Consider the following 27,743-nt stretch of genomic DNA (forward strand, 5'->3'; position numbering starts at 1 on the left):
GTTTAGGGTGACACAGATAAACAGGACAAGTTTGGAGTCATTTAGAAATGTCATGTTGTTTTTAAAGAAAAGCAATTTTTTGGTCCATTAAAATAACATCAAATTGATCAGAAATACAGTGTAGACATTGTTAATGTCGTAAATGATTATTGTAGCTGGAAACGTCTGTTTTTTAAAACAAAAACCACCAGTCTCAACACCAACAGTGAAGAGGTGACTCCGGGATGATGGCCTTCTAGGCAGAGTTGCAAATAAAAACCCATATCTCAGACTGGCCAATAAAAAATAAAGATTAAGATGGGCAAAAGAACACAGACACTGGACAGAGGAACTCTGCCTAGATGGCCAGCATCCCGGAGTCACCTCTTCACTGTTGACGTTGAGACTGGTGTTTTGCGGGTACTATTTAATGAAGCTGCCAGTTGAGAACTTGTGAGGCACCTATTTCTCAAACTAGACACTAATGTACTTGTCCTCTTGCTCAGTTGTGCACCGGGGCCTCCCACTCCTCTTTCTATTCTGGTTAGAGACAGTTTGCGCTGTCCTGTGAAGTGAGTAGTACACAGCGTTGTACGAGATCTTCAGTTTCTTGTCAATTTCTCACATGGAATAGCCTTCATTTCTCAGAACAAGAATAGACTGATGAGTTTCAGAAGAAAGGTCTTTGTTTCTGGCCATCTTGAGCCTGTAATCAAACCCACAAATGCTGTAGCTCCAGATACTCAACTAGTCTAAAGAAGGCCAGTTTTCAGCTGTGCTAACATAATTGCAAAAGGGTTTTCTAATCAATTAGCCTTTTAAAATGATAAACTTGGATTAGCTAACACAACGTGCCATTGGAACACAGGAGGGACGGTTTCTGATAATGGACCTCTGTACGCCTATGTAGATATTCCATAAAAAAATCAGCCGTTTCCAGCTACATTAGTCATTTACAACATTAACAATGTCTACACTGTATTTCTGATCAATTTGATGTTATTTTAATGGACCAAAAAATTTGCTTTTCTTTCAAAAACAAGGACATTTCTAAGTGACCCCAAACTTTTGAACGGTAGTGTATATTCACAGGAAGTTTCATCTATAGTGCCACGTTTATTTTAAGAAGCTCCGGGTGATAGAGGAAATGCCCTTTGTTCTACCACTCTGAATTTGTAGAAATCAAGATCATATGATATTAAAAAACCTGGGCCGAGGTATGTCATTAACACAGACAAACCAACTGTCCTCATTGAATTACATTGAAATGACTGCCACTGTTGATCTTCACAACAATAATTAAAAAGTACATTTTAGAAAAGAAAATATGTGACATAATAAAGAAATCTCTATATAGCGTAAGTTGTAGAAGTGTGTAGTTGTGGTTCTTGTGACTGACCTTGACTCACACCAGCCACAGAAGGGGTCCTGAGCAGACCAACAGTCCTTCAGACTCTTGTGTTCACTGCACTGAGCCACAGGCACACGTACCATCTACAACAAACACACAATATTATGTCCTGGGTCCTATTTCAGAATGCTTGTACTGTATAATATATATCTCTGTGTACAGTAGAACTTACCTGGTTCCTCAGTGCCATGTACACATGTTTGCGGTCCACTGGATCCAGGTGCATCTTGGGAAACACACGGCGGTCGTCATCTGACTTGTAGAGCACTCTGGGACAGGCAGGTTTGTAGGCCTTGTCTACAGCAAGCTGGCATGGGACAGAAAGAGACACTTGAATAACATCTCTCTGTAGATTGACACATAACACTCACAAACCACAATGCATAACATTGCCCTAGGAAATCCCCTATACTGCAGCTGTAAATATCAGTTGACCGCACACATTTCTCTCTGTCAAGAGTATGAATTTGGTGATGATGATACATGATAGACTAACAATCACTGATGTGTAGTGGTGACCAAACCCCTGTCTGGTTTGTTAGAGTGTACTGCATGGTGGTGATATTTCTGTTAGAAACATGCAGGGGATTTGGCTGGATTATTAAAGCTTTCCAGGGACAACACTGCATAAAGGAGACTATTGTGCCTAATAAAGTAACTGCGGGGTTTCGCCAGGCTAATTTAGACTTCGGTAAAAAAAAAATGCTGTTATTCTGTTGTATGAGTATCTGTGTGTTCAAGGGAGAAATAAGGACACGAGAAGGGTGTTATGAGGCCAGTGTGTGTGTGTGTGTGTGTGTGTGTGTGTGTGTGTGTGTGTCTGTGTGTCTGTGTGTGTGTGTTAAGAGTTCTCAGAACTGTGTTCCACAGACCTTGATGAGTTGTCCGTCTCCTGTCCCAATGAAGAACACCAGCCAGGAGTTGTGTCTCACTGCCAACACTGATGTCATGGAGCTGTATTTAAACACTACTGCCTCTGGGTGCAGGTCCTGGGTGGTACCCGTTGGCAATGCCTGGAACAGCATACATATCCGTGTTAAAGACAATCTCAACACATTTGCTAAGAAATTAGGGTAACGATAATGATAGTGACTTTGCTATGGTGTTGGTTATAAACCATACATCAAATCATCATCATCTCACCAACCTCTGCACAGCCTTTATAGCAGAAGTCTGGGTCATTGTATTTGAGTTGAGGCCCTGTAGAGCTGATGTTATAGATGGCCAGCACGGTGTTGATGGGGTCGCTCGTGTTACCAGCCGTGAACACACCTGCCCAGAGCACCTGCCCATGGAGCCCACCAGAACCTTGAATCACAGAGGAAGACAGGAGCTCCCGCCGCTCCGTGTTTCCACAGCATTTGAGTGTCGCACCTTTGAAGTACCTCAAAGTATTTGTTTTACTGTTCTCGCTCTTGAACCAAATAACTCGAACTTGACGCTCTTGGGGAACGTTCGAGAACACGTAGATGTGTGAATTACTCTGAAAGCCGTCCACAAACTGAAACTTCTCCTTTTGTCTGGCGTCAATATACGGAGTCGTACTCTCATCTGAATCAGAAAAGATTCCCCCATGCTGTCCATCTAGTGTATTCCGTAGGTCAAGCAACTGATTTGAATTCGCACACGTTTTACGCACACGGCTCTGCAGCCTTCCAGTCATAATGTAGGAGTTCGTCCCGACATCAACAATAAAGCCAATGGTTGAATCTCCAGGGTCCAATGAACCCACTTCAATATTCTCCGAATGCACAGATTTCGAGATTTCGTTGAGATCCAGTATTTCACAGTAACCGCATTTTGTGGTTCCACAGGTGATCAAGGTCTTGTTTTTGATGAATGGCAGTAAAATGTTTACCTTAAATGGATACGTTTCATTGGAAAGAGGTGCTTCTTGGTTAGGATAAACTACATTCGGAGTATCCCTCTTTATAACTTTGGCAAAATCATGGTCCAGCTGGTAGAGTCGGTCATCCGTAACGACGTATACGGAGCGGTCACTAATGGCAAAGTCGCGGACGTCTCCATCAAATGTGAGGTTCTCCTGGCCCCAACCCCAGTCCACACAGGCGAGGAGAACCCCCCAGAAAGCAGCCTTCATCTCGTATGTCATGTAGTCAGTCAAGCCTGAGAGAGTGCATGGTAAACTCTGTTCTGCGCCTCTGATGCCACTGTCCTACTGTGCCGAAGGCCAACAGGAGGATTGCGTAAAAGCGCACAGTGGATGGATGCTGCAACTATGTGTTCACTTTAGGTCATTCAATTTAGTAGCGGCGGTTATGTACTGAGACTCAGATTTCCGTGTTTAACTCTCTACTGTGATGTCGAGATTAACGTTAGTTCCCTACCTTTCAATCTCAGCAGAGGGTGTTGCAGTAACATCGTTGTTTGGATGTTTCCAAAACGTCTCCAAACGGGCATTTCTGGTAATGCCTATATTGCCTATTCAAATGTCAGTGTCAACATCACCATCACCTATATGATTATTGAGATTTAAACACTTTGATTCATTAATGAAATACGTAACCAAGTGAAAGCCTCACACATTACTATGATGTCCTCATGATCCCAAGGGGGCGGTCCTTCACTGCGTTCTGGTGGAGAAAGTGTTACATTACTAGACAAAATACTACCCTAAAGACTGGCACGCAGTGGTGTAAAGTACTTAAGTAAAATACACCAAAAACTTCAGTTGTATCAGTACTTTATTTATGTTTGACAACTTTTACTCCACTACATTCCTAAAGAAAATAGTTTTTACTCTCTTCATTTTCCCTGACACTCAAAAGTACTCGTTACATTTTGAATGCTTAAGCAGGACAGGAAAATTGTCAAATTCACACTTATCAAGATAATGTCCCTGGTCATCCCTGCCTCTGATCTGGCGGACTCACTAAATAGAAATGGTTTGTGTGTAAATTATTTCTGAGTGTTGAAGTGTGCCTCTGGCTTCCTTAATATAAGACATTTGAAATTATTTATGATTTAACTGTTGATACTTAAATATATTTAAAACCAAATACTTCTATTCAAGTAGTATTTGACTGGGTAACTTCACTTGAGTCTTTTTCTATTAAGGTATCTTTACTTTTACTCAAGAGTGACAATTGGTCACTTTTTCTACCACTGCTGGCATTATGTACACCAGAATCTACTCGCGTACCAGGTCTTGAATTAAGATATAGTTACAAGTCGATTTGCGCCCGTACTGGATGGAAACCACAAGTGTAATGGCTGTGTTCAATGCAATGGCACTTATAAATGAAGATCCTCTAAACACCCCCAAACAGGGAAACAGATCCCAATCAAATGTGTTATCACGTGCTCCACTAAGGCAGTTATTTATCTTATGACTTGTCATTGTGGTAAAAAATTATGTGGGTAAAAACAAAGCTCGAATTAAAAAGCACGAATCTCGGAGCATTTTAGCGCCATCAGGTGGTCAAAAACTCAATTTACCCAGTTGCGGCTCACTTCTTGGAAGCAACCACTGGATTTCGTCTCTACGTTATATCGGCATCGAACGTGTCACCCTCTCTAGGAGAGGGGGTGAACTCGAAGATTTATTGTTAAAACGAGAGGCTGCCTGGATCTTTCATTTAAAGACTCTTGCTCCCTTCCGTCTCAATGTAGACTTTTATCTTAAGCCATTCTTGTGATTATTGTGATTTTGCTATTGTAAATGTTTGTAGGCTTACGTAGCCAAATTGTATCTATGATCATATGCTATCCTTTCATGTTTTTGGTATGTTATTTTTACATCTGAGAATGTACCAATGATATCAGGCCACACCCTGCCATGATTAGACACCTGTGTCTGTTTTTTGACACTATATAAACTAGTCACCCCGCAGTGTTTGTCATTATACCCTGATGAAGACACATTGTCTGTCGAAACGTTGGTTATTAGGTTATTAAATTATTGCGTCTGAGCTCCTAGTGTCCAGATCTCCGTTAATTTTACAAGTTGAAAGGTAACAACCACCTCTAAGATGTTTTTATTTTTATTGTTTGTGTTCAAACAATACATGTAACAAAAAGTGAAATCTTGTACTAATGATACTTTTTGAAAGGTTACATTCACACACATTCATCTGTCCCCATAGCCATGGTAAATAAGGGTGCTGCAGCTCCCACTGATAAACTGGGCCTTTATTACTCCTGCATGAGCGGAGAAAAAGACCCCGTCACTTGATACAGGACTCAATATTGAGAATGGGCCCATGGCATCCGTCTCAGCTCTCTCTATATTGAGAGTGATAAAGCTCAAAGTGCTCCAACTCTCCATAAGGTCCTATAAGTAAGTAGCCTTGGCTTCTGCAAGCCAGAACAATTGATAGGAACAGGATATCCTGTTTCTGTAGCGTGAGGCAGCTTGATGTACACGTCCACCCCCTGGAGACGACTCTAGTCTAGCGCAGGGCCTTCCCAGCGATCTCCTTAATTACAATTTCCAAAAATGTAAGACCTATTTCATCCAAGAATAATGGAGTGAGATCAACCACGTTGCCAACATACTTGCGAAGACTCAAAGGACAGTCTTCTATGTTGACCTCAGAATGCAGGTTCCTTCCAGACCTAATAGCAGATTAAATCAAGCAAAAGGGAAAAAAAACTGAAAATAATTAATTTAACAAAGTAAATATATATATTTCCCTCAGGAATTGTTGGGATAGTGAAGCAAACAATGTCTATAAAGTGTAGACTGTCAGCTTTAATTTGAGGTTATTTCCATCCATGTATAAAAAATATAAAACTGAAATATCACATAAATAAACATATTTACATAAGTATTCAGACCCGTTACTCAGTACTTTGTTTAAGCACCTTTGGCCTCAAGTCATCTTGGGTATGATGCTACAAGCTTGGCACACCTGTATTTGCGGATTTTCTTCCATTCTTCTCTGCAGATCCTCTCAAGCTCTGTCAGGTTGGATAGGGAGTGTCGCTTCACAGCTATTTTCAGGTCTCTCCAGAGATTTTCGATCAGGTTAAATTCCTGGCTCTGGCTGGGCCACAAGGACATTCAGAGACTTGTCTTGAAGCCACTCCTGCTTTTTCTTGGTTGTGTACTTAGGGTCATTGTCCTGTTGGAAGGTGAACCTTCACCCCAGTCCTGAGTGCTCTGGAGAAGGTTTTCAGCAAGGATCTCTGTACATTGCTCTGTTCGTCTTTCCCTTAATCCTAGTCTTCCAGTCCCTGCTGCTCATAAACATGGATACACAGAATGATGCTGCCACCACGATTCACTGTAGGGATGGTGCCAGGCTTCCTAGTCATAACGCTTGCGATTCAGGCCAAAAAGTTCAATCTTGGTTTCATCAGACCAGAGAATCTTCTTTCTCATGGTCTGAGTCCTTTGGGTGCCTTTTGGCAAACTCCAAGCGGGCTGTCATGTGCCTTTTACTGAGGAGTGGCTTCCGTCTGGCCACTACCATAAAGGCCTGATTGGTGGAGTGCTGCAGAGATGGTTGTGCTTCTGGAAGGTTCTCCCATCTCCACAGAGGAACTCCAGAGCTCTGTCAGAGGGACCATCGGGTTCGGGTTCTTGGTCACCTCCCTAACCAAGGCCCTTCTGTTAGATGAGTTTAGTTCTTATGTGTTCATTAACCAATTCAATTAAAACACTCTGTCCGTTTCTAAGGATTTGTAAGGTTCTTATTTGCATAAAATGCACAGAGACCAGCCACCAAAATTAGCCAATAGCGTTTATTCTCGAGAGCTCTGGTCATAATACCATGTACATTGGTTTATATACCTAACATTTTGTCATAAATGTCCCTCCTCCTCTCAGATACAATGGCAATATAGTTCACAAGACTTCTCACATTGTCTGCCACCTGTTAAACAATCTACTACAAGCCCAAGGTCTCTCCCCTCCCTGGGTAGGGACAGAATGTCCTGTAAGGAACACAGTATTCCAGCCGGTCTGACGATAGCTCCATTCGTTTATAACAAGGAACAGAAAGTCCTTGTTCTAATTCTTGACTAAAACTTCACACATTATATTCAGTATTATGATTATAATAAGATTCATACATTCATACAGTAACAGAGTATTATTCTGTTTAGTTATAGTTCTAAGTTAAATGTATACATCATTTAGTCATTTTTCATAAAAATCCCATTACACCTTCTCCCCCGATTGCTCAGTGGCCGAGCGAGTCTTGGTGGTTCCAAACTTCTTCCATTTAAGAATGATGAGGCCACTGTGTTCTTGGAGACCTTCAATGCTGCAGACATTTTTTGGTACCCATCCCCAGATCTGTGCCTCGACACAATCCTGTCTCAGAGCTCTACGGACAATTCCTTCAACCTCATGGCTTGGTTTTTGCTCTGACATGCATTGTGAACTGTGGGACCTTATATAGACAGGTGTGTGTGCCTTTCCAAATAATTTCCAATCAATAGAATTTTACACAGGTGGACTCTAATCAATTAAAGGATGACCAATGGAAACAGTATGCACCTGAGCTGAATTTAGAGACTCATAGCAAAGGTCTGAATAGTTATGTAAATAAGGTCTCTTTTTAATTTGTAATAAATTACAAACATTTCTAAACACCTGTTTTTGCTTTGTCATTATGGGGAATTGTGTGTAAAGTGACGAGGAAACATTTTTATTTATTCAATTTTAGAATAAGGCTGTAACATAACAAAATGTGGAAAAAGTCAAGGGGTCTGAATACTTTCCAAATGCACTGTATACATGTATTCAAGTAGTAAAAATGTAAGTATTTGTTCCCAAATTCATAGCACGCAGTGACTGCATCAAGCACACTTCTACATGAATGTAGATGCTACCATAATCCTGAATGAATAGTGAATAATGATGAGTGAGAAAGTAAGCCCCACAAATATCTTAACCCCCCCAAAATATTTTTGCATCCACTGTTATTGTAATGGTGAGAGGTTAGCATGTCTTGATGGTATGATACACTATATATACACACAAAAGTATGTGGACAACCCTTCAAGTTAGTCGATTTGGCTGTTTCAGCCACACCCGTTGCCAACAGCTGTATAATATCGAGCACACAGCCATGACACCACAAACATAGGCAGTATAATTACTTTACTGAAGTGCTCATAGACTTTCAATGTGGCATCGTCATAGGATGCCACCTTTCCAACAAGTTAGTTCGTCGAATTTCTGCCCTGCTAGAGCTGCCCCGGACAACTGCAAGTGCTGTTATTGTGAAGTGGAAGCGTCTAGGAGCAACAACGTCTCAGCCGCAAAGTCCTAGACCACACAAGCTCACAGAACGGGGACTGCCGAGTGCTGAAGCGCATAAAAATTGTCTGTCCTCAGTTGCAACACTCACTACCAAGTTCCAAGCTGCCTCTGGGAGCAACGTCAGCACAAGAACTGTTCATCATGAGCTTCATGAAAAGGGTTTCCATGGCTGAGCAGCCTAAGATCACCATACATTATGCCAAGCGTTGGCTGGAGTGGTGTAAAGGTCACCGCCATTGGACTCTGGAGCAGTGGAAACACGTTCTCTGGAGTGATGAGTCACACTTTACCATCTGGCAGTCTGACAGACGAATCTGGGTTTGGCAGATGCCAAGAGAACGATACCTGCTCGAATGCATAGTGACAACTGTAAAGTTTGGTGGAGGAGGAATAATAGTCAGGGGCTGTTTAAGGTTCGGGCTATGCCCCTTAGTTACAGTGAAGGGAAATCTTAACGCTACAGCATAAACTTACATTCTAGATGGTTCTGTGCTTCCAAATTTGTTTCAACAGTTTGGGGAAGGCCCTTTCCTGTTTCAGAATGAATGCCTCCGTGCGTGGTGAGTGGCAAAGGAGGCACGTGAAGTTAGTGCCAAGGGCATCACAACACACACCAAATCCAATCAAAGTTTGTCACGTGCACTGAATACAACAGGTGTATTCACCTTACAGTGAAATGCTTACTTACAGGCTCTAACCAATAGTGCAAAAAAGGTATTAGGTGAACAATAGGTAAGTAAAGAAATAAAACAACAGTAAAAAGACAGGCTATATACAGTAGCAAGGCTATAAAAGTAGCGAGGCTACATACAGGCACCGGTTAGTCAGGCTGATTGAGGTAGTATGTACATGTAGATATGGTTAAAGTGACTATGCATATATGATGAACAGAGAGTATCAGTAGCGTAAAAGAGGGGTTGGCGGGTGGTGGGACACAATGCAGATAGCCTGGTTAGCCAATGTGCGGGAGCACTGGTTGGTCGGCCCAATTGAGGTAGTATGTACATGAATGTATAGTTAAAGTGACTATGCATATGTGATAAACAGAGTAGCAGCAGCGTAAAAATAGGGTTTGGGGGGGGGCACACAATGCAAATAGTCCGGGTAGCCATCTGATTACCTGTTCATGAGTCTTATGGCTTGGGGGTAAAAACTGTTGAGAAGCCTTTTTGTCCTAGATTTGGCACTCCGGTACCGCTTGCCATGCGGTAGTAGAGAGAACAGTCTATGACTGGGGTGGCTGGGGTCTTTGACAACTTTTAGGGCCTTCCTCTGACAACGCCTGGTGTAGAGGTCCTGGATGGCAGGCAGCTTAGTCCCAGTGATGTACTGGGCCGTACGCACTACCCTCTGTAGTGCCTTGCGGTCATAGGCCGAGCAATTGCCGTACCAGGCAGTGATGCAACCAGTCAGGATGCTCTCGATGTGGCAGCTGTAGAACCTTTTGAGGATCTCAGGATCCATGCCAAATCTTTTTAGTTTCCTGAGGGGGAATAGGCTTTGTTGTGCCCTCTTCAAGACTAGCTTGGTGTGTTCAGACCCTTCTAGTTTGTTGTTGATGTGGACACAGAGGAACTTGAAGCTCTCAACCTGCTCCACTACTGCCCCGTCGATGAGAATGGGCACGTGCTCGGTCCTCCTTTTCCTGTAGTCCACAATCATCCCCATCTCCCCACCATATCTAAAACTAGGAGCCTGATTCAATAGTACATTTTAAATAAGTAACCACATTTAAAAGCTACCGAAAACCATGAGAATGAAGCTGAAGTAAGGAATACCTGCCAACGACGACTATTGTGATGATGGGTATAAGCAGAAAGAGTCTTAGCAGTACAGTATGTGTTGAATCAAGGTTTATTGTGACATTGCCTGTAACGTCTCATGTGCTGGTGAGAGAGTCAGGCGCAGGACAGCAGATGCGAGTAAAAACAAATGTGCTTTTCTCAAAAAAGACAAATATATAAAGTAACATCTTGAGCACACACAGACGGACCGAAATTACAATAAACAATCACTCACAAAAACCATGTGGGGAACAGAGGGTTAAATAATGAACATGTGATTGTGGGATTGACAACTGGTGTGTGAAACAAAGACAAAACAAATGGAAAATGAAAAGTGGATCGGCAGTAGCTAGAAAGCCGGTGACGTCGAACTCCGAACTCCGCCCGAACAAGGAGAGGGACCGACTTTGGCGGAAGTCGTGACATTGCCAACTCTTATCTGATGAACAAAGACAACATAATGCATGATTATTGTTCACTATTTCCAAGGACAGTGTTCCAGTGAAACTAATAAAATGGTGGGTTGAGGTTTCATCAGAATAAGATTTTTTACCTTCACTGACTTGATGTTAGCGTGTTCTTAATCTCACAGATGACAGAGTCAGTCCGTTTCCTCGTATCGATGGTGTCCATGACACACTCTACATCCTGGTTCTCCTCCTGAACAACCAACACTGAGATCTCTGCTGTGGTGATGTTCAACTTGTCAGGATCGGGATGGTAGGGGAGCTGTGATGAGCAGGAGGCCAGTGTCTGATTGGCCTCTCTCAGAAACACAGTGGAGGTGACTGGCTGGTTTATGTGTTCAAAGAGAGGTGGGTGTGGTACCACAGAGTCTAAAAACACCAACAACATGAATTAGTATACCTCAGATACTGAGGCCCCCATGACTGATTTCTGTGTTGTGTGAAGGTGAAAGTTTGGTGAGGTGTGTGTATATTAGGTTCATATTATATTAGGTTGCTGACTGGTTACGTGAGTGGGTAAAGACATGACGCTTAGTCAAGAAATCAATTAAATCAGTCTGTTAAGATGCCTACCCCAGAGCTGTAGGTGGTATGGATGTTCTGAGGGGCGTGGTCATGAACAACCCCCTCCACAAACTCCAGATGGGACTCTTGGACCTTGATTTTCCTCTTCCCACTGCAGGACACATTGGGTTGTTGGTCACACCTAGCGTGCTGATGGGAATTGTAGTCATGTCTAAACCACATTATTTGAATAAGCCAGTAGAAAACAAAGATGCTTCATGGCAAAAGTTGTAACAATTTTTAAAAAACACAATAAATAAAGTATGTATAAAAACAGCTTGCCACACCCACTTTCTTTCCCCAGCAGACAACACCACAGCCAGTAGCCATTTATAGAAAAGAGTTGAAGGCATGCTTCTTAACCTCTGTATAGCTTGTTCCAAAGGTGAACCCATGTTGTTGGATCTTATACGTGTGTGAATTGCTATAGAAATGCAAATTGATGTGTGTGTGTGTGTGTGTGTGCGCGTGCGCATGAATTTGATCTAGCAACCTTTCGATTACTGACCCATCAAAGCTAAACTAAATAATTTCTATACACTAGATATTTCTGTGGCCCTAGGCTTGTTTTTTAGTTTTGGTGATTTAAATCTGCTCTGTTAATTTATTTAATGAACCAGTGTTAATCAAGGACACAAACAGTGGATACTGTATGTAATTATAATGGATGGTTTGAAATCTACTACTACTGACCCCTGGACACAATCATGTGATCCATTATCCCAGCATGCGTGCAGAAAACAGCCAGAGTCTGTGAGTTCACCACAACCCGTTGTGCCATAAGCACGCACACACACACACATTTCGTAGATTTTTTAATTTCTCAATGTCTCTCAGGTGTTCTCAGTGCATGTCAGCTGGATGTAGCTGTAGTAATGATGTCTGCTCCTGGAAACCAGGCAACTCAGACCCCATACAGGTGTGACACCTTTCAATCTCAGAGGAGGATGCATCGGTAACATTGTTGTTTGAATGTTTCCAAAGGGTCTCCAAATGTGCATTTTAGGTAATGCCTACATTATCTATTCAAATGCCAGTGCCATTATCACATAGGCTAGACTTTATTGAGATTGAAATACATACTTAGATTTAACAATTAAATACTTAACTGAGAGTGCATGCCTCACACGTTACTTTTGAACACATTGGATACTCAAAGGTGACTTTTTTTGTTTAGTCATTTGCTGCGTCCTGGTGGTGAGAATGTTGCATTAGTCCTACTATGCTAACACTAGAATGTAATAGACAAATTACTAGCCTAAAGACTGGCATTATGGACACCAGAAGCTACTCACATACCAGGTCTTGAATTAAGATTGGGTTAAAAATGGATAGGTAACAACCACCTAAGAAAAATATTCAATTGTTTGTGGTTCTAATTTGAAACAGGCCCACCGAACAAATCAATCAATCAATCAATCAATCAATCAATCAATCAATCAATCAATCAATCAACACACACAATACATGTAACAAAAAGTGTACGCTCACAAACATTCAACTGTCCCCTGTGTGTATACTACAGCAGAAACCTCTGTAAAGGTTTCAACTTTGTACCAGAAGATGGCGCTCTAATAACAGTACAAATAGAACCCAAATGCAAGTAGCCTCGGTCAGGTTCTGGTACTGTGCTTCTATCTTCCTCCTGTTAAACAATGACTTAAAGTCCTACTCCAGATGTTAAACCAGGACTTAAAGTCCTACTCCAGATGTTAAACCAGGACTTAAAGTCCTACTCCAGATGTTAAACCAGGACTTAAAGTCCTACTCCAGATGTTAAACCAGAACTTAAAGTCCTACTCCAGTCTCCTTCTTCCCGTGGTTTTCCGGCAGACTAGATGCTTTGTTGCTGTATGGCTGCCTGTCACAGTTCGGTAAGTGCATTGCACATTTGTTCAGAAAAAAAAGGGAAATGGGAAAAAAAAGGAAATGTCACCAAAATCTAACCCTATATATACACACAACACTATCACCAATACACCCCACCACCCCTTCCCACTACTTTGGCCCCAACAGATCATACACCAGGCCGTCCGCATGGGAGGCTGGAACCCCATCTCTCAAAACCCCCTGTAGTTCTTCTGCACTAAAATCTCTTGACACCCAAAAACTTCTCTGTTGCTGCTACTACCAATTCAATCCTCTGGGATCTCCTTTTCATCTGTTCGGTACAATGAATGACCATAGCAATAAACATTCTGCATCAAAACTCAGAAGGACAGACAGGGTCTTTCTTCTTCATCTCGATCTCGCCACTGGGTCTGAGTGTGAAACTGTGTCTATGTGTGGCGTCAATATGCTTGTGTTTTACGTGTTTGAGTGTATGTCACGTGTGCATGTGTGTGTTAAGAGTGTCAGTGTTGTGTGAGTGTGTGGATAGTCTAGTAAGTGTGCATAGAGCCGGTGCAACAGAGTCAGTGCAGAGTGCTCCCACTGGGCCAGTCATCTCGGGCATTTTCCTGATCATTGGGGTGAGGCTCGGAAGCCTTCCCCTCACCCGTCGGTGCAGTTTCTTCCTCTTCACTTCTGTCAGGTTCAATTTGAAGTTCACTATCCGTTGACTGCTCAGGGTTTCAGGAGTGTAACATCTATATATCTCATCTGTACTTGACTCAAAGGAGAAAGTACTCTGCTTGTATTTCGCAGATTCTCGCCATCCGACCTTCTTCCTCGCCTGGGCCTCCGACAGTCCCAACTAGTAGCTGCAAGTCAAGTCTCCAGTCTCCTTTTCACCTCATTTAACGCTTGGTTAACTTAAAGGTTCAATGCAGCCGTTTTTATCTTAATATCAGCACATTTCTGGGTAACAATTAAGTACCTTACTGTGATTGTTTTCAATTCAAATGGTCAAAAATAAACAAAAATAAACTAAGCAAAGAGCAATTTCTCAAGCAAGAATTTTGCTAGGACTGTCTGGTAGGGGTCTGAGTAGTGTTGGTCAATTTCTTCAACAGATGATCAGGTCTATATAATTATCAAACATACATTAGTAATGGAAAGGAAACACAGACTCATTGTTTAAGTATGGCAATTCTCCTTTAGTAATACAATTGTAGGCAGAAGTTGGTACAGAGTACAGTATATGATAGCTCTCCCCAGGTTCTGCAAAATGTCTAAGACATCCTGTAACTCATATAGCCTCCCCAGTCCTCCTTGTGTGAGTTTCCCTGGCAACAACATTTTAATAAATCTAACCTCCCCCTGACAGCAGCAACCATCTTGTCAGCAATTAAAAGCTCAGCAGTGGGTTTGACTGAAACTTGACATTTCATCACAAGTATAGGGTCATAACAAGGTGAATGAGTCCAAGCATCTTCTGACTGGTGGCTGTTTTCATCAGGCCTGCGGCAGCCTTGTGTTCTCGGAAAACCAGTCGTATTCTCAGAACTTCAGATAGCCAGTTGGGGCCCAGACAGGAGGAGTCTGAGCGTAGGCGGTTTCCGCCTTCTGATAGTGTCTGAAGGGCACAACACTTAAAACAGGTGTTAACACACACAAAAGGTCTCCTTAAAAAGGTATGAGGCCTTGGTTTAATCCCTTCAATCCCCCCCTTTGAGGCCACCAGGCCTCAACAAAAGCGAAGTAACTCAAGCATAGTGATTATAAGAATCATCCATAAAAAGGTGCCTTAGATTGCAAGCAATCCTCAGGAGATTGAGGGTAGAAATAAGGGTCTGGGGGATGAGGAACACGAAGCATAAACACGCCTGGCAGAGCCTTGTGAAGTATACATTTGCAGCTGCACAAAATGCACAAATGCAAATCAGCAGAACAAGCAGTGGGGCCAGTAATAGGACCAAAATGGGAAAACAGCTTAAATTCAAAATCGCATAACTTATCTTTCAACCACCCAAACGGGAAAAAGGAGTCTTCTCCTGTAAGGGGCGTAGGTATCAGCCAATTGTGTTTATTCTTTCAAAATCTCTGTCATATTATCAGAGGAGTCAGGGAGAAGCATAACACATTCAGTGGGGGAAATATAATTTAGGGCCTTGCAATATCCCCCCTCATTATCCAGGATGTAGTCTAATTCCAGGCTATGCCTGGCTGTAACAGCTTTAAGATTCTGAACATCAGTAGAAAGAAGGGCAAAATCAGCTACTGCCAAATTCATATGGGCCTGCATGGAGTAGGTGTACTTAGCAATGGGACTACAATTGATCCAAGCAATTCACTCTGACCGAGTTTTTTTTTTAATGACTACATATGAACTACTAGGTGTGGCTTGTCGGCTCAGGTTCTGGGCCATGTTTACCATTGGTTACTGGTTTTCAATTGATTTTCTTTGATATCTATTCCCCCCAACAGAGGCTGCTGGTGGATGATAAGAAGTATCAAAAACATGTACCTCAAAGTTTTACCCCAAGTTTTGTTTTTTACAATGTGACCATAGTGGACATGTGTAACAACATCTGGGTCTGGGTGTACACTCTTTTCTGTTATGATGGTTGGGACGTCTTCTGGAGGTGCGATAGGTGGTGCCACCCCTGACGCTCCTGCACTTTCACCGCTGTAGGTGTTGCTGTGATGATCTGGTACGGACCCATCCATCTGGGGTGGTTCCACTTCCTCTTGTGTACCTTCAGCTTGATCCATTCTCCAACGTCAACAGGTAGGCTTGTCTGGGTCACCCTGTTCTGGAACTTCCTGGGCTTTCCTGTATTGGGAATACAAAAACCTAACAGCATGGGTTAGTTCCTTCATATATTTGCAGTGCAGTCAGGTCAGTCAGTTTTGGAGTCATTGGTCTGTGTAAAGGAACATTCATTGGCCGGCCAGTTAAGAGCTTGTGTGGGCTAAGCCCTGTTCCGCGGTTTATGCTATTGCACATTTTCATCAGGACTAAGGGAAGACACTCTACACATGACTTCCATGTGGAGTGGCATGCTTCGGCAAGCCCTCCTTTTATGGTTTGATTAGCCCTCTCAGTAATCCCATTACTTTGTGGGTGGTAGATACAAACAAACTTCTGATCTATCCCCAATTGGGCAGCCACCTGTGCAACCACATCTCCTATGAAATGTGTGCCATTTTTTGCGGGAAGAACTTCCGGAACACCAAATCTAGGGATAATTTCCCTTACCATTTCCCTTACCTGTTTTGGCAACACAGTGCACGGTTGGAAATGTTTCAACCCACCTGGTAAAGTTGTCAATTATTACCAGGCAGTATCTCTCTTTCTTTCTTTTCGTTCAGCCATGTCTATGAAATCCATTGCTAAATGGGTGAACGGGCCGGCCGGCGCTGGAAATGTCCCTGGTTTCCGGGGGGTACCCTTACCAATGTTGTATTGCATGCATGTAGTACATTTATACACATGTGTTTTGAAAATTTGAATCATATTTGGACAGAACCAGGTGTCAGATATTATTCTTACCATATCCCCCTTGGCGTGTGGCCAGGCGACACACCGAGGAGACGAGAGGCCTAGGCAGAACTGGTTTGCCTCTACAGATCATCAGGGCCTCTGGAGCAGCCCCTAGATTCCCATAAGGGGGGATTAAGTGCATCAGCAGCTTGGTGTTGGTCCAGATCAGTGATTTAAGACGTACACGGGGTAGTAAGCATAACGGCACGAGTATGGTAGCGAGAAGCAGCATTCTTAGCAGCAGCATCAGCCTTACCTAAACTAATGCTGTCAGTGTTACCTGTGTGGGCACGGACCTTAAGAATAGCCAATTTGGCAGGAAGCAACATAGAAGCCCTGCTTGAAACGATCTGTAAACGGTGTTTAATAGGGGTACCAGACACGTTAACAAAGTCCCTACCCTTCCAAACGCCATCCCAGCAGAGCCAAACACCAATGGCATATGCAGAGTCAGAATAAATGTTAACCTTCAAACTACTACCTAATATACATACTTCAGTAAGGGCCAGGAGCTCAGCTTGTTGTGCTGAGCAATTTTCAGGCAAGGGCTGATCAATCAACAATGACCTATCTAGTGAGACTATACCAAACCCTGCATGTTTCCTACCAGTCTCCCTATCAATAAAGGCAGAGCCATCGACAAAGCGTGTAACATCAGGGAGCTCGAGGTTCATCGTAAAGGTCAGGTCGGGCCTTTGAATCACGTTGGACTTGATCAGGCAAATGTCTCTACCCAGTAGGCTAACAGGAGTGGCCGGAGAGGTCAGAAAGGGAGCCTTAATAGTATTACCTTCCCCCAGGTCAATTGTTGTATCTTCAGTCCAGTACAGCTTTTGAGATATCCCAGCGACTCCCATCGTCCTCACTGACTTAGATGTAAGTCCCAGGCCGAGGTGTTGGCCTGTAGATCCAATGCAGGAGGAGTGAGCTCCAGTGTCTATTAAAAATGGTACCTCTTGATCGTTGACCATCAGAGTAATGATTGGTTCTTTGGTACCATCCGGAAATTTGTACTGGTGACACTGGAGAAGGGGGTCAGGTCATCCCTATTGTTGATTATTCTGCGGTGGGAACCTCGCCTGGTTTGTCAAAGGAGGCTGTTGGAGCTATCCATATTGTCGACCATTCATTGGTTGAGTCTGGGAAAAAACAGGTTGAGGCTGTCCAGTGTAGGCTGGTCTTCCACCTCTACCACCTTGGAAGTTCCCTCTGCCAGCATTCCCTCTCCCTCTCTGTTGCCAGGGTGGCTGTTACTGTGGTTGGTGAGGTTGTGGTGGTGGTTGTTGAGGGGTAGAGGCTACAGCCACCATCAGGTTGTCAGTCTTTCCTTTGTCCAGCTGGGCCTTCTTGAGCTGTGTGTCAAGTCCAGTCTTCCTTGCTTTTTCTTCAGTCTTCATCTTTTTCCTCTTTTCTCTTCAATTCCTTTGTTATGTTACTTCCACTCCTCCTTTTGTCTTCGTCTTCATCATCACAATGTCGTCAGAGTTTGTCAACAGCTTTATCCATTTCTCTCTGCACCTTCTTTTCTTGAGCTGCCATGAGGTCCTTTGCCGTGGTAACTCCAGGGTAGAGAGGCGTTGAGTGTGCCCTGGCATCATTCCATATATCTCCTAGTTCTTGATACATTCTACCCGGTGCCGGTGGTGGAGAAGAATTATCTCCTGGAGCTACTAGTTTGTTTGGGAGTAGTGGATAAATTCCCTTAAACCTATCTCCGCAGTTGGGAGGGGGTGGTGGAGCATATGGTGGGGCGCTGCCTTCTAGAGGAAACTTCTCCGTCTTGACGGAGGCAGGGTCTTTAATCTTTGTCAATTCCTTTTTCAAACAGGTAGCTTTATTTTGAGTCCAGAATAGGTTACCCTCAGTTTTTGACCTCGACAAAGCAGTCACAGAAAACAGGGTGGATTTCTTTTCTTCTTTCCCTTGGTCTTATTTTCCTGTCTTCTTTTCACAATGTCCTGCACATGTTGATATTCGGTTTTGGTAAATGACCCATCCATAGGCCATCCATATTCAAAAGCCTCTTTGGTCCACTCATGCCATTTCATGAAAACCCAGGTCTTTTTCCATTGTGGGTGTCGCGTCTTTGGCTATGCCGGATTAATTGCTAAGACATGCTATTCTATAAAAAAAAATTCTCCGTAAAGAATATCACCTGATTGAGCTAATCATGTAAATGTAATTAACTAGAGAGTCAGGCACCACAAAATAATATTTATAGAGCTGTTATCTTCCAAATAAACTCTTAAAGATTTAGTCATATTTTACATCAATAGCAGTCAATATTAATCGTCATCTTATTTCAGTCTCATAATCTGAAAGTTGTAAATTCTTGGTTATCTGCAAGAATATTGGCTAACAAGTTGAATCAGCAATACAAAATTGGGTTTAATTATTTATTTACTAAATACCTATCTAATCAGCTGGCGGAACAGATATGACAGCTTGTTACACAAAGGAAAAGGGTCTGTGTTGGGTAAAAGAGCGGGAGACTGGAACAAAGGCGAAGCTGTGCTATCGTAAATACAGTATCTTATGCATTCTAAATTACCACCCATTTGGAAAAGGAAAATGCAATAAATATTTCCTCTGCGCTATGCTTCAGTAGGTTGGTGGTAGATGGAAGACCGTGTTGCCAAACCGAGTCCTCTGTCCTTTGAAGAATGTCTCTGGTGGTCACTTGGATAAGTTGTAGTAACGTCGTTGTGTGGTAGATGGGATACTCTGTCTGTTCCTTCCTAACCTGCGTTTGCAGCTGCGGTCGCTAACTCAACGGCTAGGAGGTATCACTTCTGTCGTGAATAAGAGTTCAAAGTTCATTCCATTCGCAACCAAAACTCACGCTGATGTTGGCTTCGTTCTGTAGTTTTATCTGACCCATTCTGACATAGGATCGTCATCCTACCTCATTGGAACAGGAAGTTATGTTGTCGTCAAGGCTTTATATAGGAAGGGAGAAAAGGGGTGTGTGTCATAGTTTACACCCTCTGTCTCTTCACGTGGGCGGGCCACTGAGTGAGCAGCCCTAACTTATGAAAACCCACATCTCAGCTAAAATTACATTTCATCCCATCACAAATAATTGAATATTCAAACATTTAAATTGAACAACAATTCCATGTGAATCTGATAACTCTGATGTGTAGACTTTCCACTGTAGAGTTTATGTCATCTTATTGATGAGAATGTCTCAGATGACAACCAAACGGACATCATATTCAAGTACCACTGCATATGTTCACTTGTTCGGATTACCAGAATATAGTTCATTTCCCCCCACATACTGATGTTCCCAGAATCTCTATGTTAGTCAAGTAAAACAAAAAAAATGTAACCTCAGTAGGTTAGAGAGAAGAAAAAGGGGGGAATAGGTATTTATGACTGTCATAAACCAACCCCCCACGCCAACATCATGACATGGGTTATTTCCCAATTAAAAACTGTAGAGGGGTGGCGGGTTTCATTGCGACCGGCCCCTCAGACAACTCTGAGCTCCAGTCTGCCATATCTATTTTTTTTTTTAATTAGGCTCTACGTCTAATGTGAATACAGATGAATTAGTGCAAAATAACTCTATATGTTTATAGTCTATCCCTTAACTCGCATAATTTTTTTTTTAAAGCAGGGTGATAAGTAAATTATAACTGAATACCATGTAATGTATGAGTGGTGTAAACTAATCATCCTCTATGGTGAAACCACAAAATAGTAAAGGGTTCAAGATGATTTATAGCTGGTCTAAACTTTGGTGTGACCTCCACAACAATCCTGGTATCTCTGTGATAATCTACTCCTTCAAAGGGAGAAACTATTACTTCAAAACTATTTCTTTTTAAAATAACATGGGTCAGTAACACACGGGCAGGTGTATTCCCTAATACAGCAATGGTGTATGCATTAAAGTTTATACCCCCACAGGCAACTCTTCCAGCATCTGATCAGAATGTCCACTCAGTTAATTCAAATACACGGGCATTATATTGTTTATAACTAACTCCTGATTTAATGTCCCACCATACAGTCAAACTATCAACTATTCTATCAACAATCGGCGTTTTATACTTGGAATTTGTGCCCTAAATCCTATCACCAAGTCTCATCACATAAACATTCAACCCAGGAATTTAGAACCTATTTCCACCTAGGCGGTCTGTGCTTCCACCCACGGGTTGTGTAACAATAATTTCACACTTTCAATTATTCCACTGTTACAGAGAAATTTAGGTTCGTATAAATTTAACAGCGAGGCGCCACTTACTTGCCAGAATGACTCATTAACCACAACGTGCTCTAGCAAATTACAGACTTTGGATACAACAAGCATCTGCTTAACTTATAATTTTGTAGGGCTTGCACGTGGATCAATGGTCAGTCCAGCGAAGTGGTCACTCCCTCCTGGCAGGCTCGCCAAAGTGTTGGTCAATTTCTTCAACATATGATCAGGTCTATATAATTATCAAACATACATTAGTAATGGAAAGGAAACACAGACTCATTGTTTAAGTATGACAATTCTCCTTTAGTAATACAATTGTAGGCAGAAGTTGGTATAGAGTACATATGATAGCTCTCCCCAGGTTCTGCAAAATGTCTAAGACATCCTGTAACTCATATAGCCTCCCCAGTCCTCCTTGTGTGAGTTTCCCTGGCAACAACATTTTAATAAATCTAACCTCCCCCTGACAGCAGCAACCATCTTGTCAGCAATTAAAAGCTCAGCAGTGGGTTTGACTGAAACTTGACATTTCATCACAAGTATAGGGTCATAACAAGGTGAATGAGTCCAAGCATCTTCTGACTGGTGGCTGTTTTCATCAGGCCTGCGGCAGCCTTGTGTTCTCGGAAAACCAGTCATATTCTCAGAATCTCACATAGCCAAGTGGGGCCCAGACAGGAGGAGTCTGAGCGTAGGCGGTTTCCACCTTCTGATAGTGTCTGAAGGGCACAACACTCAGAACAGGTGTTAACACACACACAGAGGTCTCCTACAGAGGAGACCTTACAGTTTATCATAAAACAATGTATTAACCCTTTAAAAGGTATGAGGCTTTGGTTTTACCCCTTCAGTGGGCACGGGAAAACGGGAAACTAGTTGTTATTGGCAGAGGTTGGGAACCTCTCTTTCTTATTGGTCTATCAACTAATTTACCGAATGGTGATGTCACCATTGAAAGGACCAAAGCTTCATCCCACCAAAACAGCCAAAAATGTCAGGCGTTCTTTTAAAACAGCTCATACACTAAAAGGGCATTATCATAATTTTCACAGTATTATTCCAAACTCAGTGTGAAAATATATATAAAACACAGGATAATCACATTTTTGACTGTTCTGGGCCTTTAAAAAAGGCATATCTCAATAGGTGTTCCAGGTATCCTCATGACATGGCACAAATGGGGGGGCCTTTCCAATTTTGTTCCTCAAGCAAGGGTGGAGGTTGATGACATCACAAAGGCATCACCAGACCAACTCCTTGAAGTTTGCGGTTGTGTCTAAAAAAAACACTTATTTTTTTGACCCTTTAGTGTGTGTACTTTACTGTATTTATACTTGGGATATAACTTTCAATAGGAAGTTTTTTTTTAAATCACTGGAGGATGCCTTTAAAGTTGAGAATGGGCCCATTGCATTTAAACATTTTAATTTATGCAGTCCTGTATCTGTCAATTAATAATGTTATGCATTGTTTCCTTTTATGCAGTTCTGTCCTTCAGTTGTAATTGTCTATTAATGTTATTTATTGTGTTGTGTCTTATGTGGACCCCAGGAAGAGTAGCTTGCAGCTTTGGCTATACCTAATGGGATTTGATATTTACATTTTTTTTTTTAAAGGCATCTCTCAGCTCTAGATTTTGGGTCATTATAGCTCACTGTAATCTAACACTCCCAAGGCCCTATAGGGACTCCACAAATAGCCAACTGATGCCCAATTCCAAATGGACCCTGGGGGAGGCAGGAAGCTTAGCGGTAAGAGAAGAGGGCCAACAACAGCAGGGTTGCAGGTGCGGATCTCTGCTCCAACGGGAAAATCGGGCTTGGAGTGAGTCGGCAACAGGAGGGTTGCTGACATCATCCTTGTCATTGTGCCCTTGAGCAAGGGACTGACCCGTTTCTTCCAGCCCCTCAGGTTGTGTGTGTTTGTAACGGCCGTTGGTAGAAGAAGGTGAGGACCAAGATGCAGCGTGGTAAGTGTTCATCATTATTTTTATAAACTGAACACTAAATACAACAAGGAACAAAAGAAACAACTGAAACAGCTCCGTCAGGTGCAAAACACACTAAACAGAAAATAACTACCCACAAAACCCACGTGGGCAACAGCTACCTAAGTATGGTTCTCAATCAGAGACAACGACAGACAGCTGACCCTGATTGAGAAACATACCCGGCCAAAAACAAAGAAATACAAAAACATAGAAAATAGAACGCCCACCCTAGTCACACCCTGGCCTAACCAAAATAGAGAATAAAAAGCCTCTCTATGGCCAGGGTGTGACAGTGTACGGGGGTTGGTTGAGTATAAAGGCACATTTCTGTTCTCTGCAAGTTAATGGACAATAAAGTATATCTTAAATATATTTGTCCCTACAGTATGTGAAGTCCCCAGGGGTATATTCTAAGCCACAGCTTTTATAACAGCTCAGATGTCATTAACGGCCAAGTCAACATTCACCTGTAACCAATCAAGTGATGTCACATCCTGTGTACTGTTTAGACAACAGCTCAGCCAATCAGCAAAATGAAACGACACACACATGACCAGTAGGCTTCTTAGGGAGGTTCCATAGCGTTAGATTAGAAATGTGCCTTTGAGAGAAAGGAATCCTTAATGAGCTGTTTCCCACACAGTAAACTGTTTAGAGTTTACAGTAAGCCAGCCCTTATGATTCATCACACTTGTCTTCGGCTGTGGGATTTCATATGTACTCTACCAGAACCCCTTTCACACTATCATAAAGACCTGAACCGTACCATGCTGGCTCAGTGTCTTGTCACATTTACCTTTCATGCAGTATTCCAGCAATTATGGTAGATGTTTAACTAGGCCAGCACAGTACAGCTCGGTACCCATACAGCTGCAACCCAAAGCCCCCCAATCATGGAGCGATGCAGTCACCACGGCAACAGTAATGACCACATCCCGGGACTCTCCCTTTGTGGAAAGATCAATACGGGAACGATTGCCTCGTTCTGAGATTCCAAGGAGTTTTCAAATGTTTATTTCACTCTAGTGCTATTCTAGGAAGTCCCCGGCCATCACAGTGTCTGAAATGGAACATCGATTAGAGTAGCTGTCCAGGTTAGATTAGGTTAGACACACACACACGTATTGCTGCAAGTAGGCCTACACCAACACACACAGGCCTTGGCCTAAAGATGTGTTCACCCATGTGGCAGGTGTAGCCTACTCTCCCAGAGTTTACCATAAAAAAAACACCATTATTATAATATACATAGGCTTACATTGAGATCCTGATGAATCACCTGTTTAACCGTGATGATAGGCCTTATATGTGAGAGAGATAACATTAGGTCTGCAACATTAGTCTGTTTATTCCCTTTTTAGGCTACATTTATTTCCAGCACAAACCAGGGCCTGAATGAGTGAATCACAAAGGACACTTCGAAATTGATCTCAGATGACGCAGGTTGCTTCCAGTCCTAATGGCCTATTTCATAGCCTGGGCAGATTTCCCTTTTCATGGCACTTAACAGTAGTTATAGCCCACCATATAAAGTGTTACTCTCTGTAACGAAACAAACGTAATACAGGAAGAGCATTGCACTGTAATGGGAATTGTAAGCTATTGTGAAACTCGATCGATGGTTGCCAACCAATGTCTGAGTCTGAGATAGCTCATTAGGAATGGAATCAGCGCTCCTGACTGAGACGTTATGTGGTGGCGGTTATGTCATAATGACATTAGATTATGCCACAGGACTAATCCTGTGGGTCACCTCACAGAAAGGCCAGTGAGGTATGGATTCATCAGTGGCCCACTTACAATCCCCCAGTAGTTCCAGATTTCCACATGGCGTTCCCAGTTCAGGGAACTCAGCCGGGGGAAGGAGGTCCATCGGCAGCCAGGCCAGCGGGGGTCCAGCCTCCTCAGCGAGAGAGAGAGAGAGTGAGAGCGAGAAGACAACTCTCATCCTGACCCAGTAGAGAAATCCCTCTGCTGAGAGAGACAGCTGCTTCCAATAACTCCACATTATACCTGTAATTTGCCAATGGGGCTGAGGCAGGCTGGGGTAGCCTGCTGCTTCTGAGAATAAGGGCTACTGGTCAATGATTTCTCTTCCTTTCCTTGCTGCTCTGCTGCAGTATTTCTCAGATGTCGCTGGCACAGGACTAGGGATTCATTATTCACTTACTGTAATTTAGATTTCCAAATTTCCCTTACATAACCATTACACACACACACACACTTTTCCCTGCTGAAAGTACACAGCCTCAAAATTGACCTTCTTCAGATGCGTGTGACCCACTGACACACAGCATCAACATTGGTTCTCCTCCAGTTACAAAATCTATAAATGAGTGTGTATGTGTTGTGTGTTTGTGGATGTCGGTGTGTGGTCTCATGCACTTGTCACCTTTCCATAAGTTTGGATTTGTGTGTGTGATCATTCTTGTCTGAGTGTCTGTTATGTATGCACAGTACTGTATGTCTGTGAGAGAATGCAGGTCCAATTATGCATATGAGCCCGTCGGTCAATGTGTGTGTGTGTGTGTGTGTAGTTCATGCGAGGTGGAAATATGGGAGTGTAAAACAGTGCTCTCTGAGACGTAGTTATCCCTGTGGTGTGTGTTGTCAAGTTGAAGAGCTGAGTAAAAGATTTGCTTCCTCCTCGCGCTACGGCACTATATGGAATATTCTCTTCTTGTATAATTCACCCCTTTCCTATTTAAATCAGAAAACATAGTCATAACACAACATACAAGAAGAAATAGACACTACTAATACCTGGCTAATGGGCTTGTCTGTGTTTGTGTAGCCTATGCTAAGTGCCGTGTATATCGTACACACTAGACTACTAATACTCTTACCCAGGGGATAAGGATTCTTTATAATACTCTTTTTCTCCCCAATTTCGATCTTGTCTCATCGCTGCAACTCCCCAACTGGCTCGGGAGGCGAAGGTCAAGTCATGCATCCTCCAAAACGTGACACGCCAAACCACGCTTCTTAACATTGGCCCGCTTAACCTGGAAGCAAGACGCACCAATGTGTCGGAGAAAACACCGTTCACCTGATGACTGAGGTCAGCCTGCAGGCACCTGGCCCACCACAAGGAGTCGCTAGAGCGCGCTGAGCCAAGTAAAGCCCCCCCCCGTCCAAACCCGGACGACGCTGGGCCAAATGTGTGCCGCCCTATGGGCCTCCCTGGCAGTGCCCTCTTTATTATACTCCTATTAGTGTTTAGTATCATGGTGTACCCTATCATTGACCCCCATTCACAGGGGAGAACCAGAGGACTGAGGATTGTCACCGTCTGTCACTCTCTGTGAAGATAGGGTGGGTGTGTAGCCTAAACAACAAATTCATAGATACTCATACACGTTCTTGGGACTGTTGTGGTCGCACGGACTTAACTGGGCCATGCAGATTCCAGGAGAACATTTTAAGAGAAAATAAGAAAAGAATGTAATTGAACTGGGACTGTAAAACTATTTATCCGAAGGCAAGCACACTTATCAGGAGTCGTCTATACTGCACAATCAAGCTAACTCATTCAGCTGGATCACTAATCAGAGAGTAGTTCATCGGACTCTTTTCCAGATACAGAAGGAACTGTTCCCTGAAACCTATCAGGATAATAAAACCTGAGTTGGAAAGCTGGCTAATTCGGAGAAAACATCCCGTTGGGATTTAAACAGATGAGGATGTAATTACACACTGAGCCAACCGTGTCTAACACGCAGCCACTTTCCTCTTCCTCCCTCTATTCATCCCCCCTCTCTCTTTTCCCTTTCCCCTCTGGGTCAGGGAATAAGGCCAGGAGCCGACAGACGCACCAATTAAAGCGAGAGCTTGTCTGGAAGCCAACAAACAGGTTTTTACTGACGTCCAATTTAAATCTCAATAATTCTCTATCACACCTCATATGGTTAGATCCTTCAGAACCCTGCAATCTTCTGAACAGGGAGAGTAAGAAAGGAGGAGGAGGCGGAGGGATGCTTGAGTCTGCCTTGTACACAAAGAACAGATGGAAAGAGAGAGAGAAAGAAGGGAAAGGTTTGCAAGAACAATGGGATTGATGAATGCCAAAACCAAGACACATGAAGTGGAGGAGACAGGGAAGGAGACAGAGGATATTAAAGTGATTAGGAGGAGAGAGAGAACATGAGGGACGGGAGAGACAGGGGGACAGGAAAGAGAACACAGTATGAACCGATTCATGACTTGCCAAACTCACATCCAGCTTTAATATATTGTTTATCTCTAAAAGGAACGAGGGGAAAGAGAGGGCAGGGAAAAAAGGAGAGAGGATAATATCTGTGTCCCATCTCAGTGAAATCCACTGCCACACATTCAGAGGGAAAGCCTTGTGGTATCAGGTACCTCAACATGGCCTGGGTCCAGCTAACCTAACCACTCATCTACAGGGAATTGGCCTATTTACATTTAAATACACTACCTTTTAAAATGTTACCTTTATTTAACTAGGCAAGTCAGTTAAGAACAAATTCTTATTTACAATGACGGCCTACTGGGAAACAGTGGGTTAACTGCCTTGTTCAGGGGCAGAACGACAGAGTTCTACCTTGTCAGCTTGGGGACTTGATCCAGCAACCTTTCGATTACTGGCCCAACACTCCTACACGCCAGACAACCTACACCTAACGCACATCACATGTAAACATACCTGGCTAATGTGCTTGACTGTGTTTATGTGTACACACTAGACTACTAATACTTTTACTCGG

General features: G+C 42.9%; 1 protein-coding gene across 1 annotated transcript in view; it reads right to left on the reverse strand.

The window, feature by feature from the left end:
* Positions 1–3,693, reverse strand: part of LOC115133104 (plexin-C1-like) — a 22,248-nt gene extending 18,555 nt beyond the window's left edge. The window contains 4 exon segments of the mRNA XM_065021661.1: positions 1,379–1,473; positions 1,563–1,697; positions 2,263–2,403; positions 2,538–3,693. Of these exon segments, the coding sequence (XP_064877733.1) occupies positions 1,379–1,473; positions 1,563–1,697; positions 2,263–2,403; positions 2,538–3,503 (1,337 nt within the window). The 5' untranslated portion in view covers positions 3,504–3,693.
* Between the last annotated feature and the right edge of the window lie 24,050 nt (positions 3,694–27,743).

Source organism: Oncorhynchus nerka, linkage group LG8 (genome assembly GCF_034236695.1).
Source record: "Oncorhynchus nerka isolate Pitt River linkage group LG8, Oner_Uvic_2.0, whole genome shotgun sequence".
Taxonomy (NCBI): Eukaryota; Metazoa; Chordata; class Actinopteri; order Salmoniformes; family Salmonidae; genus Oncorhynchus; species Oncorhynchus nerka.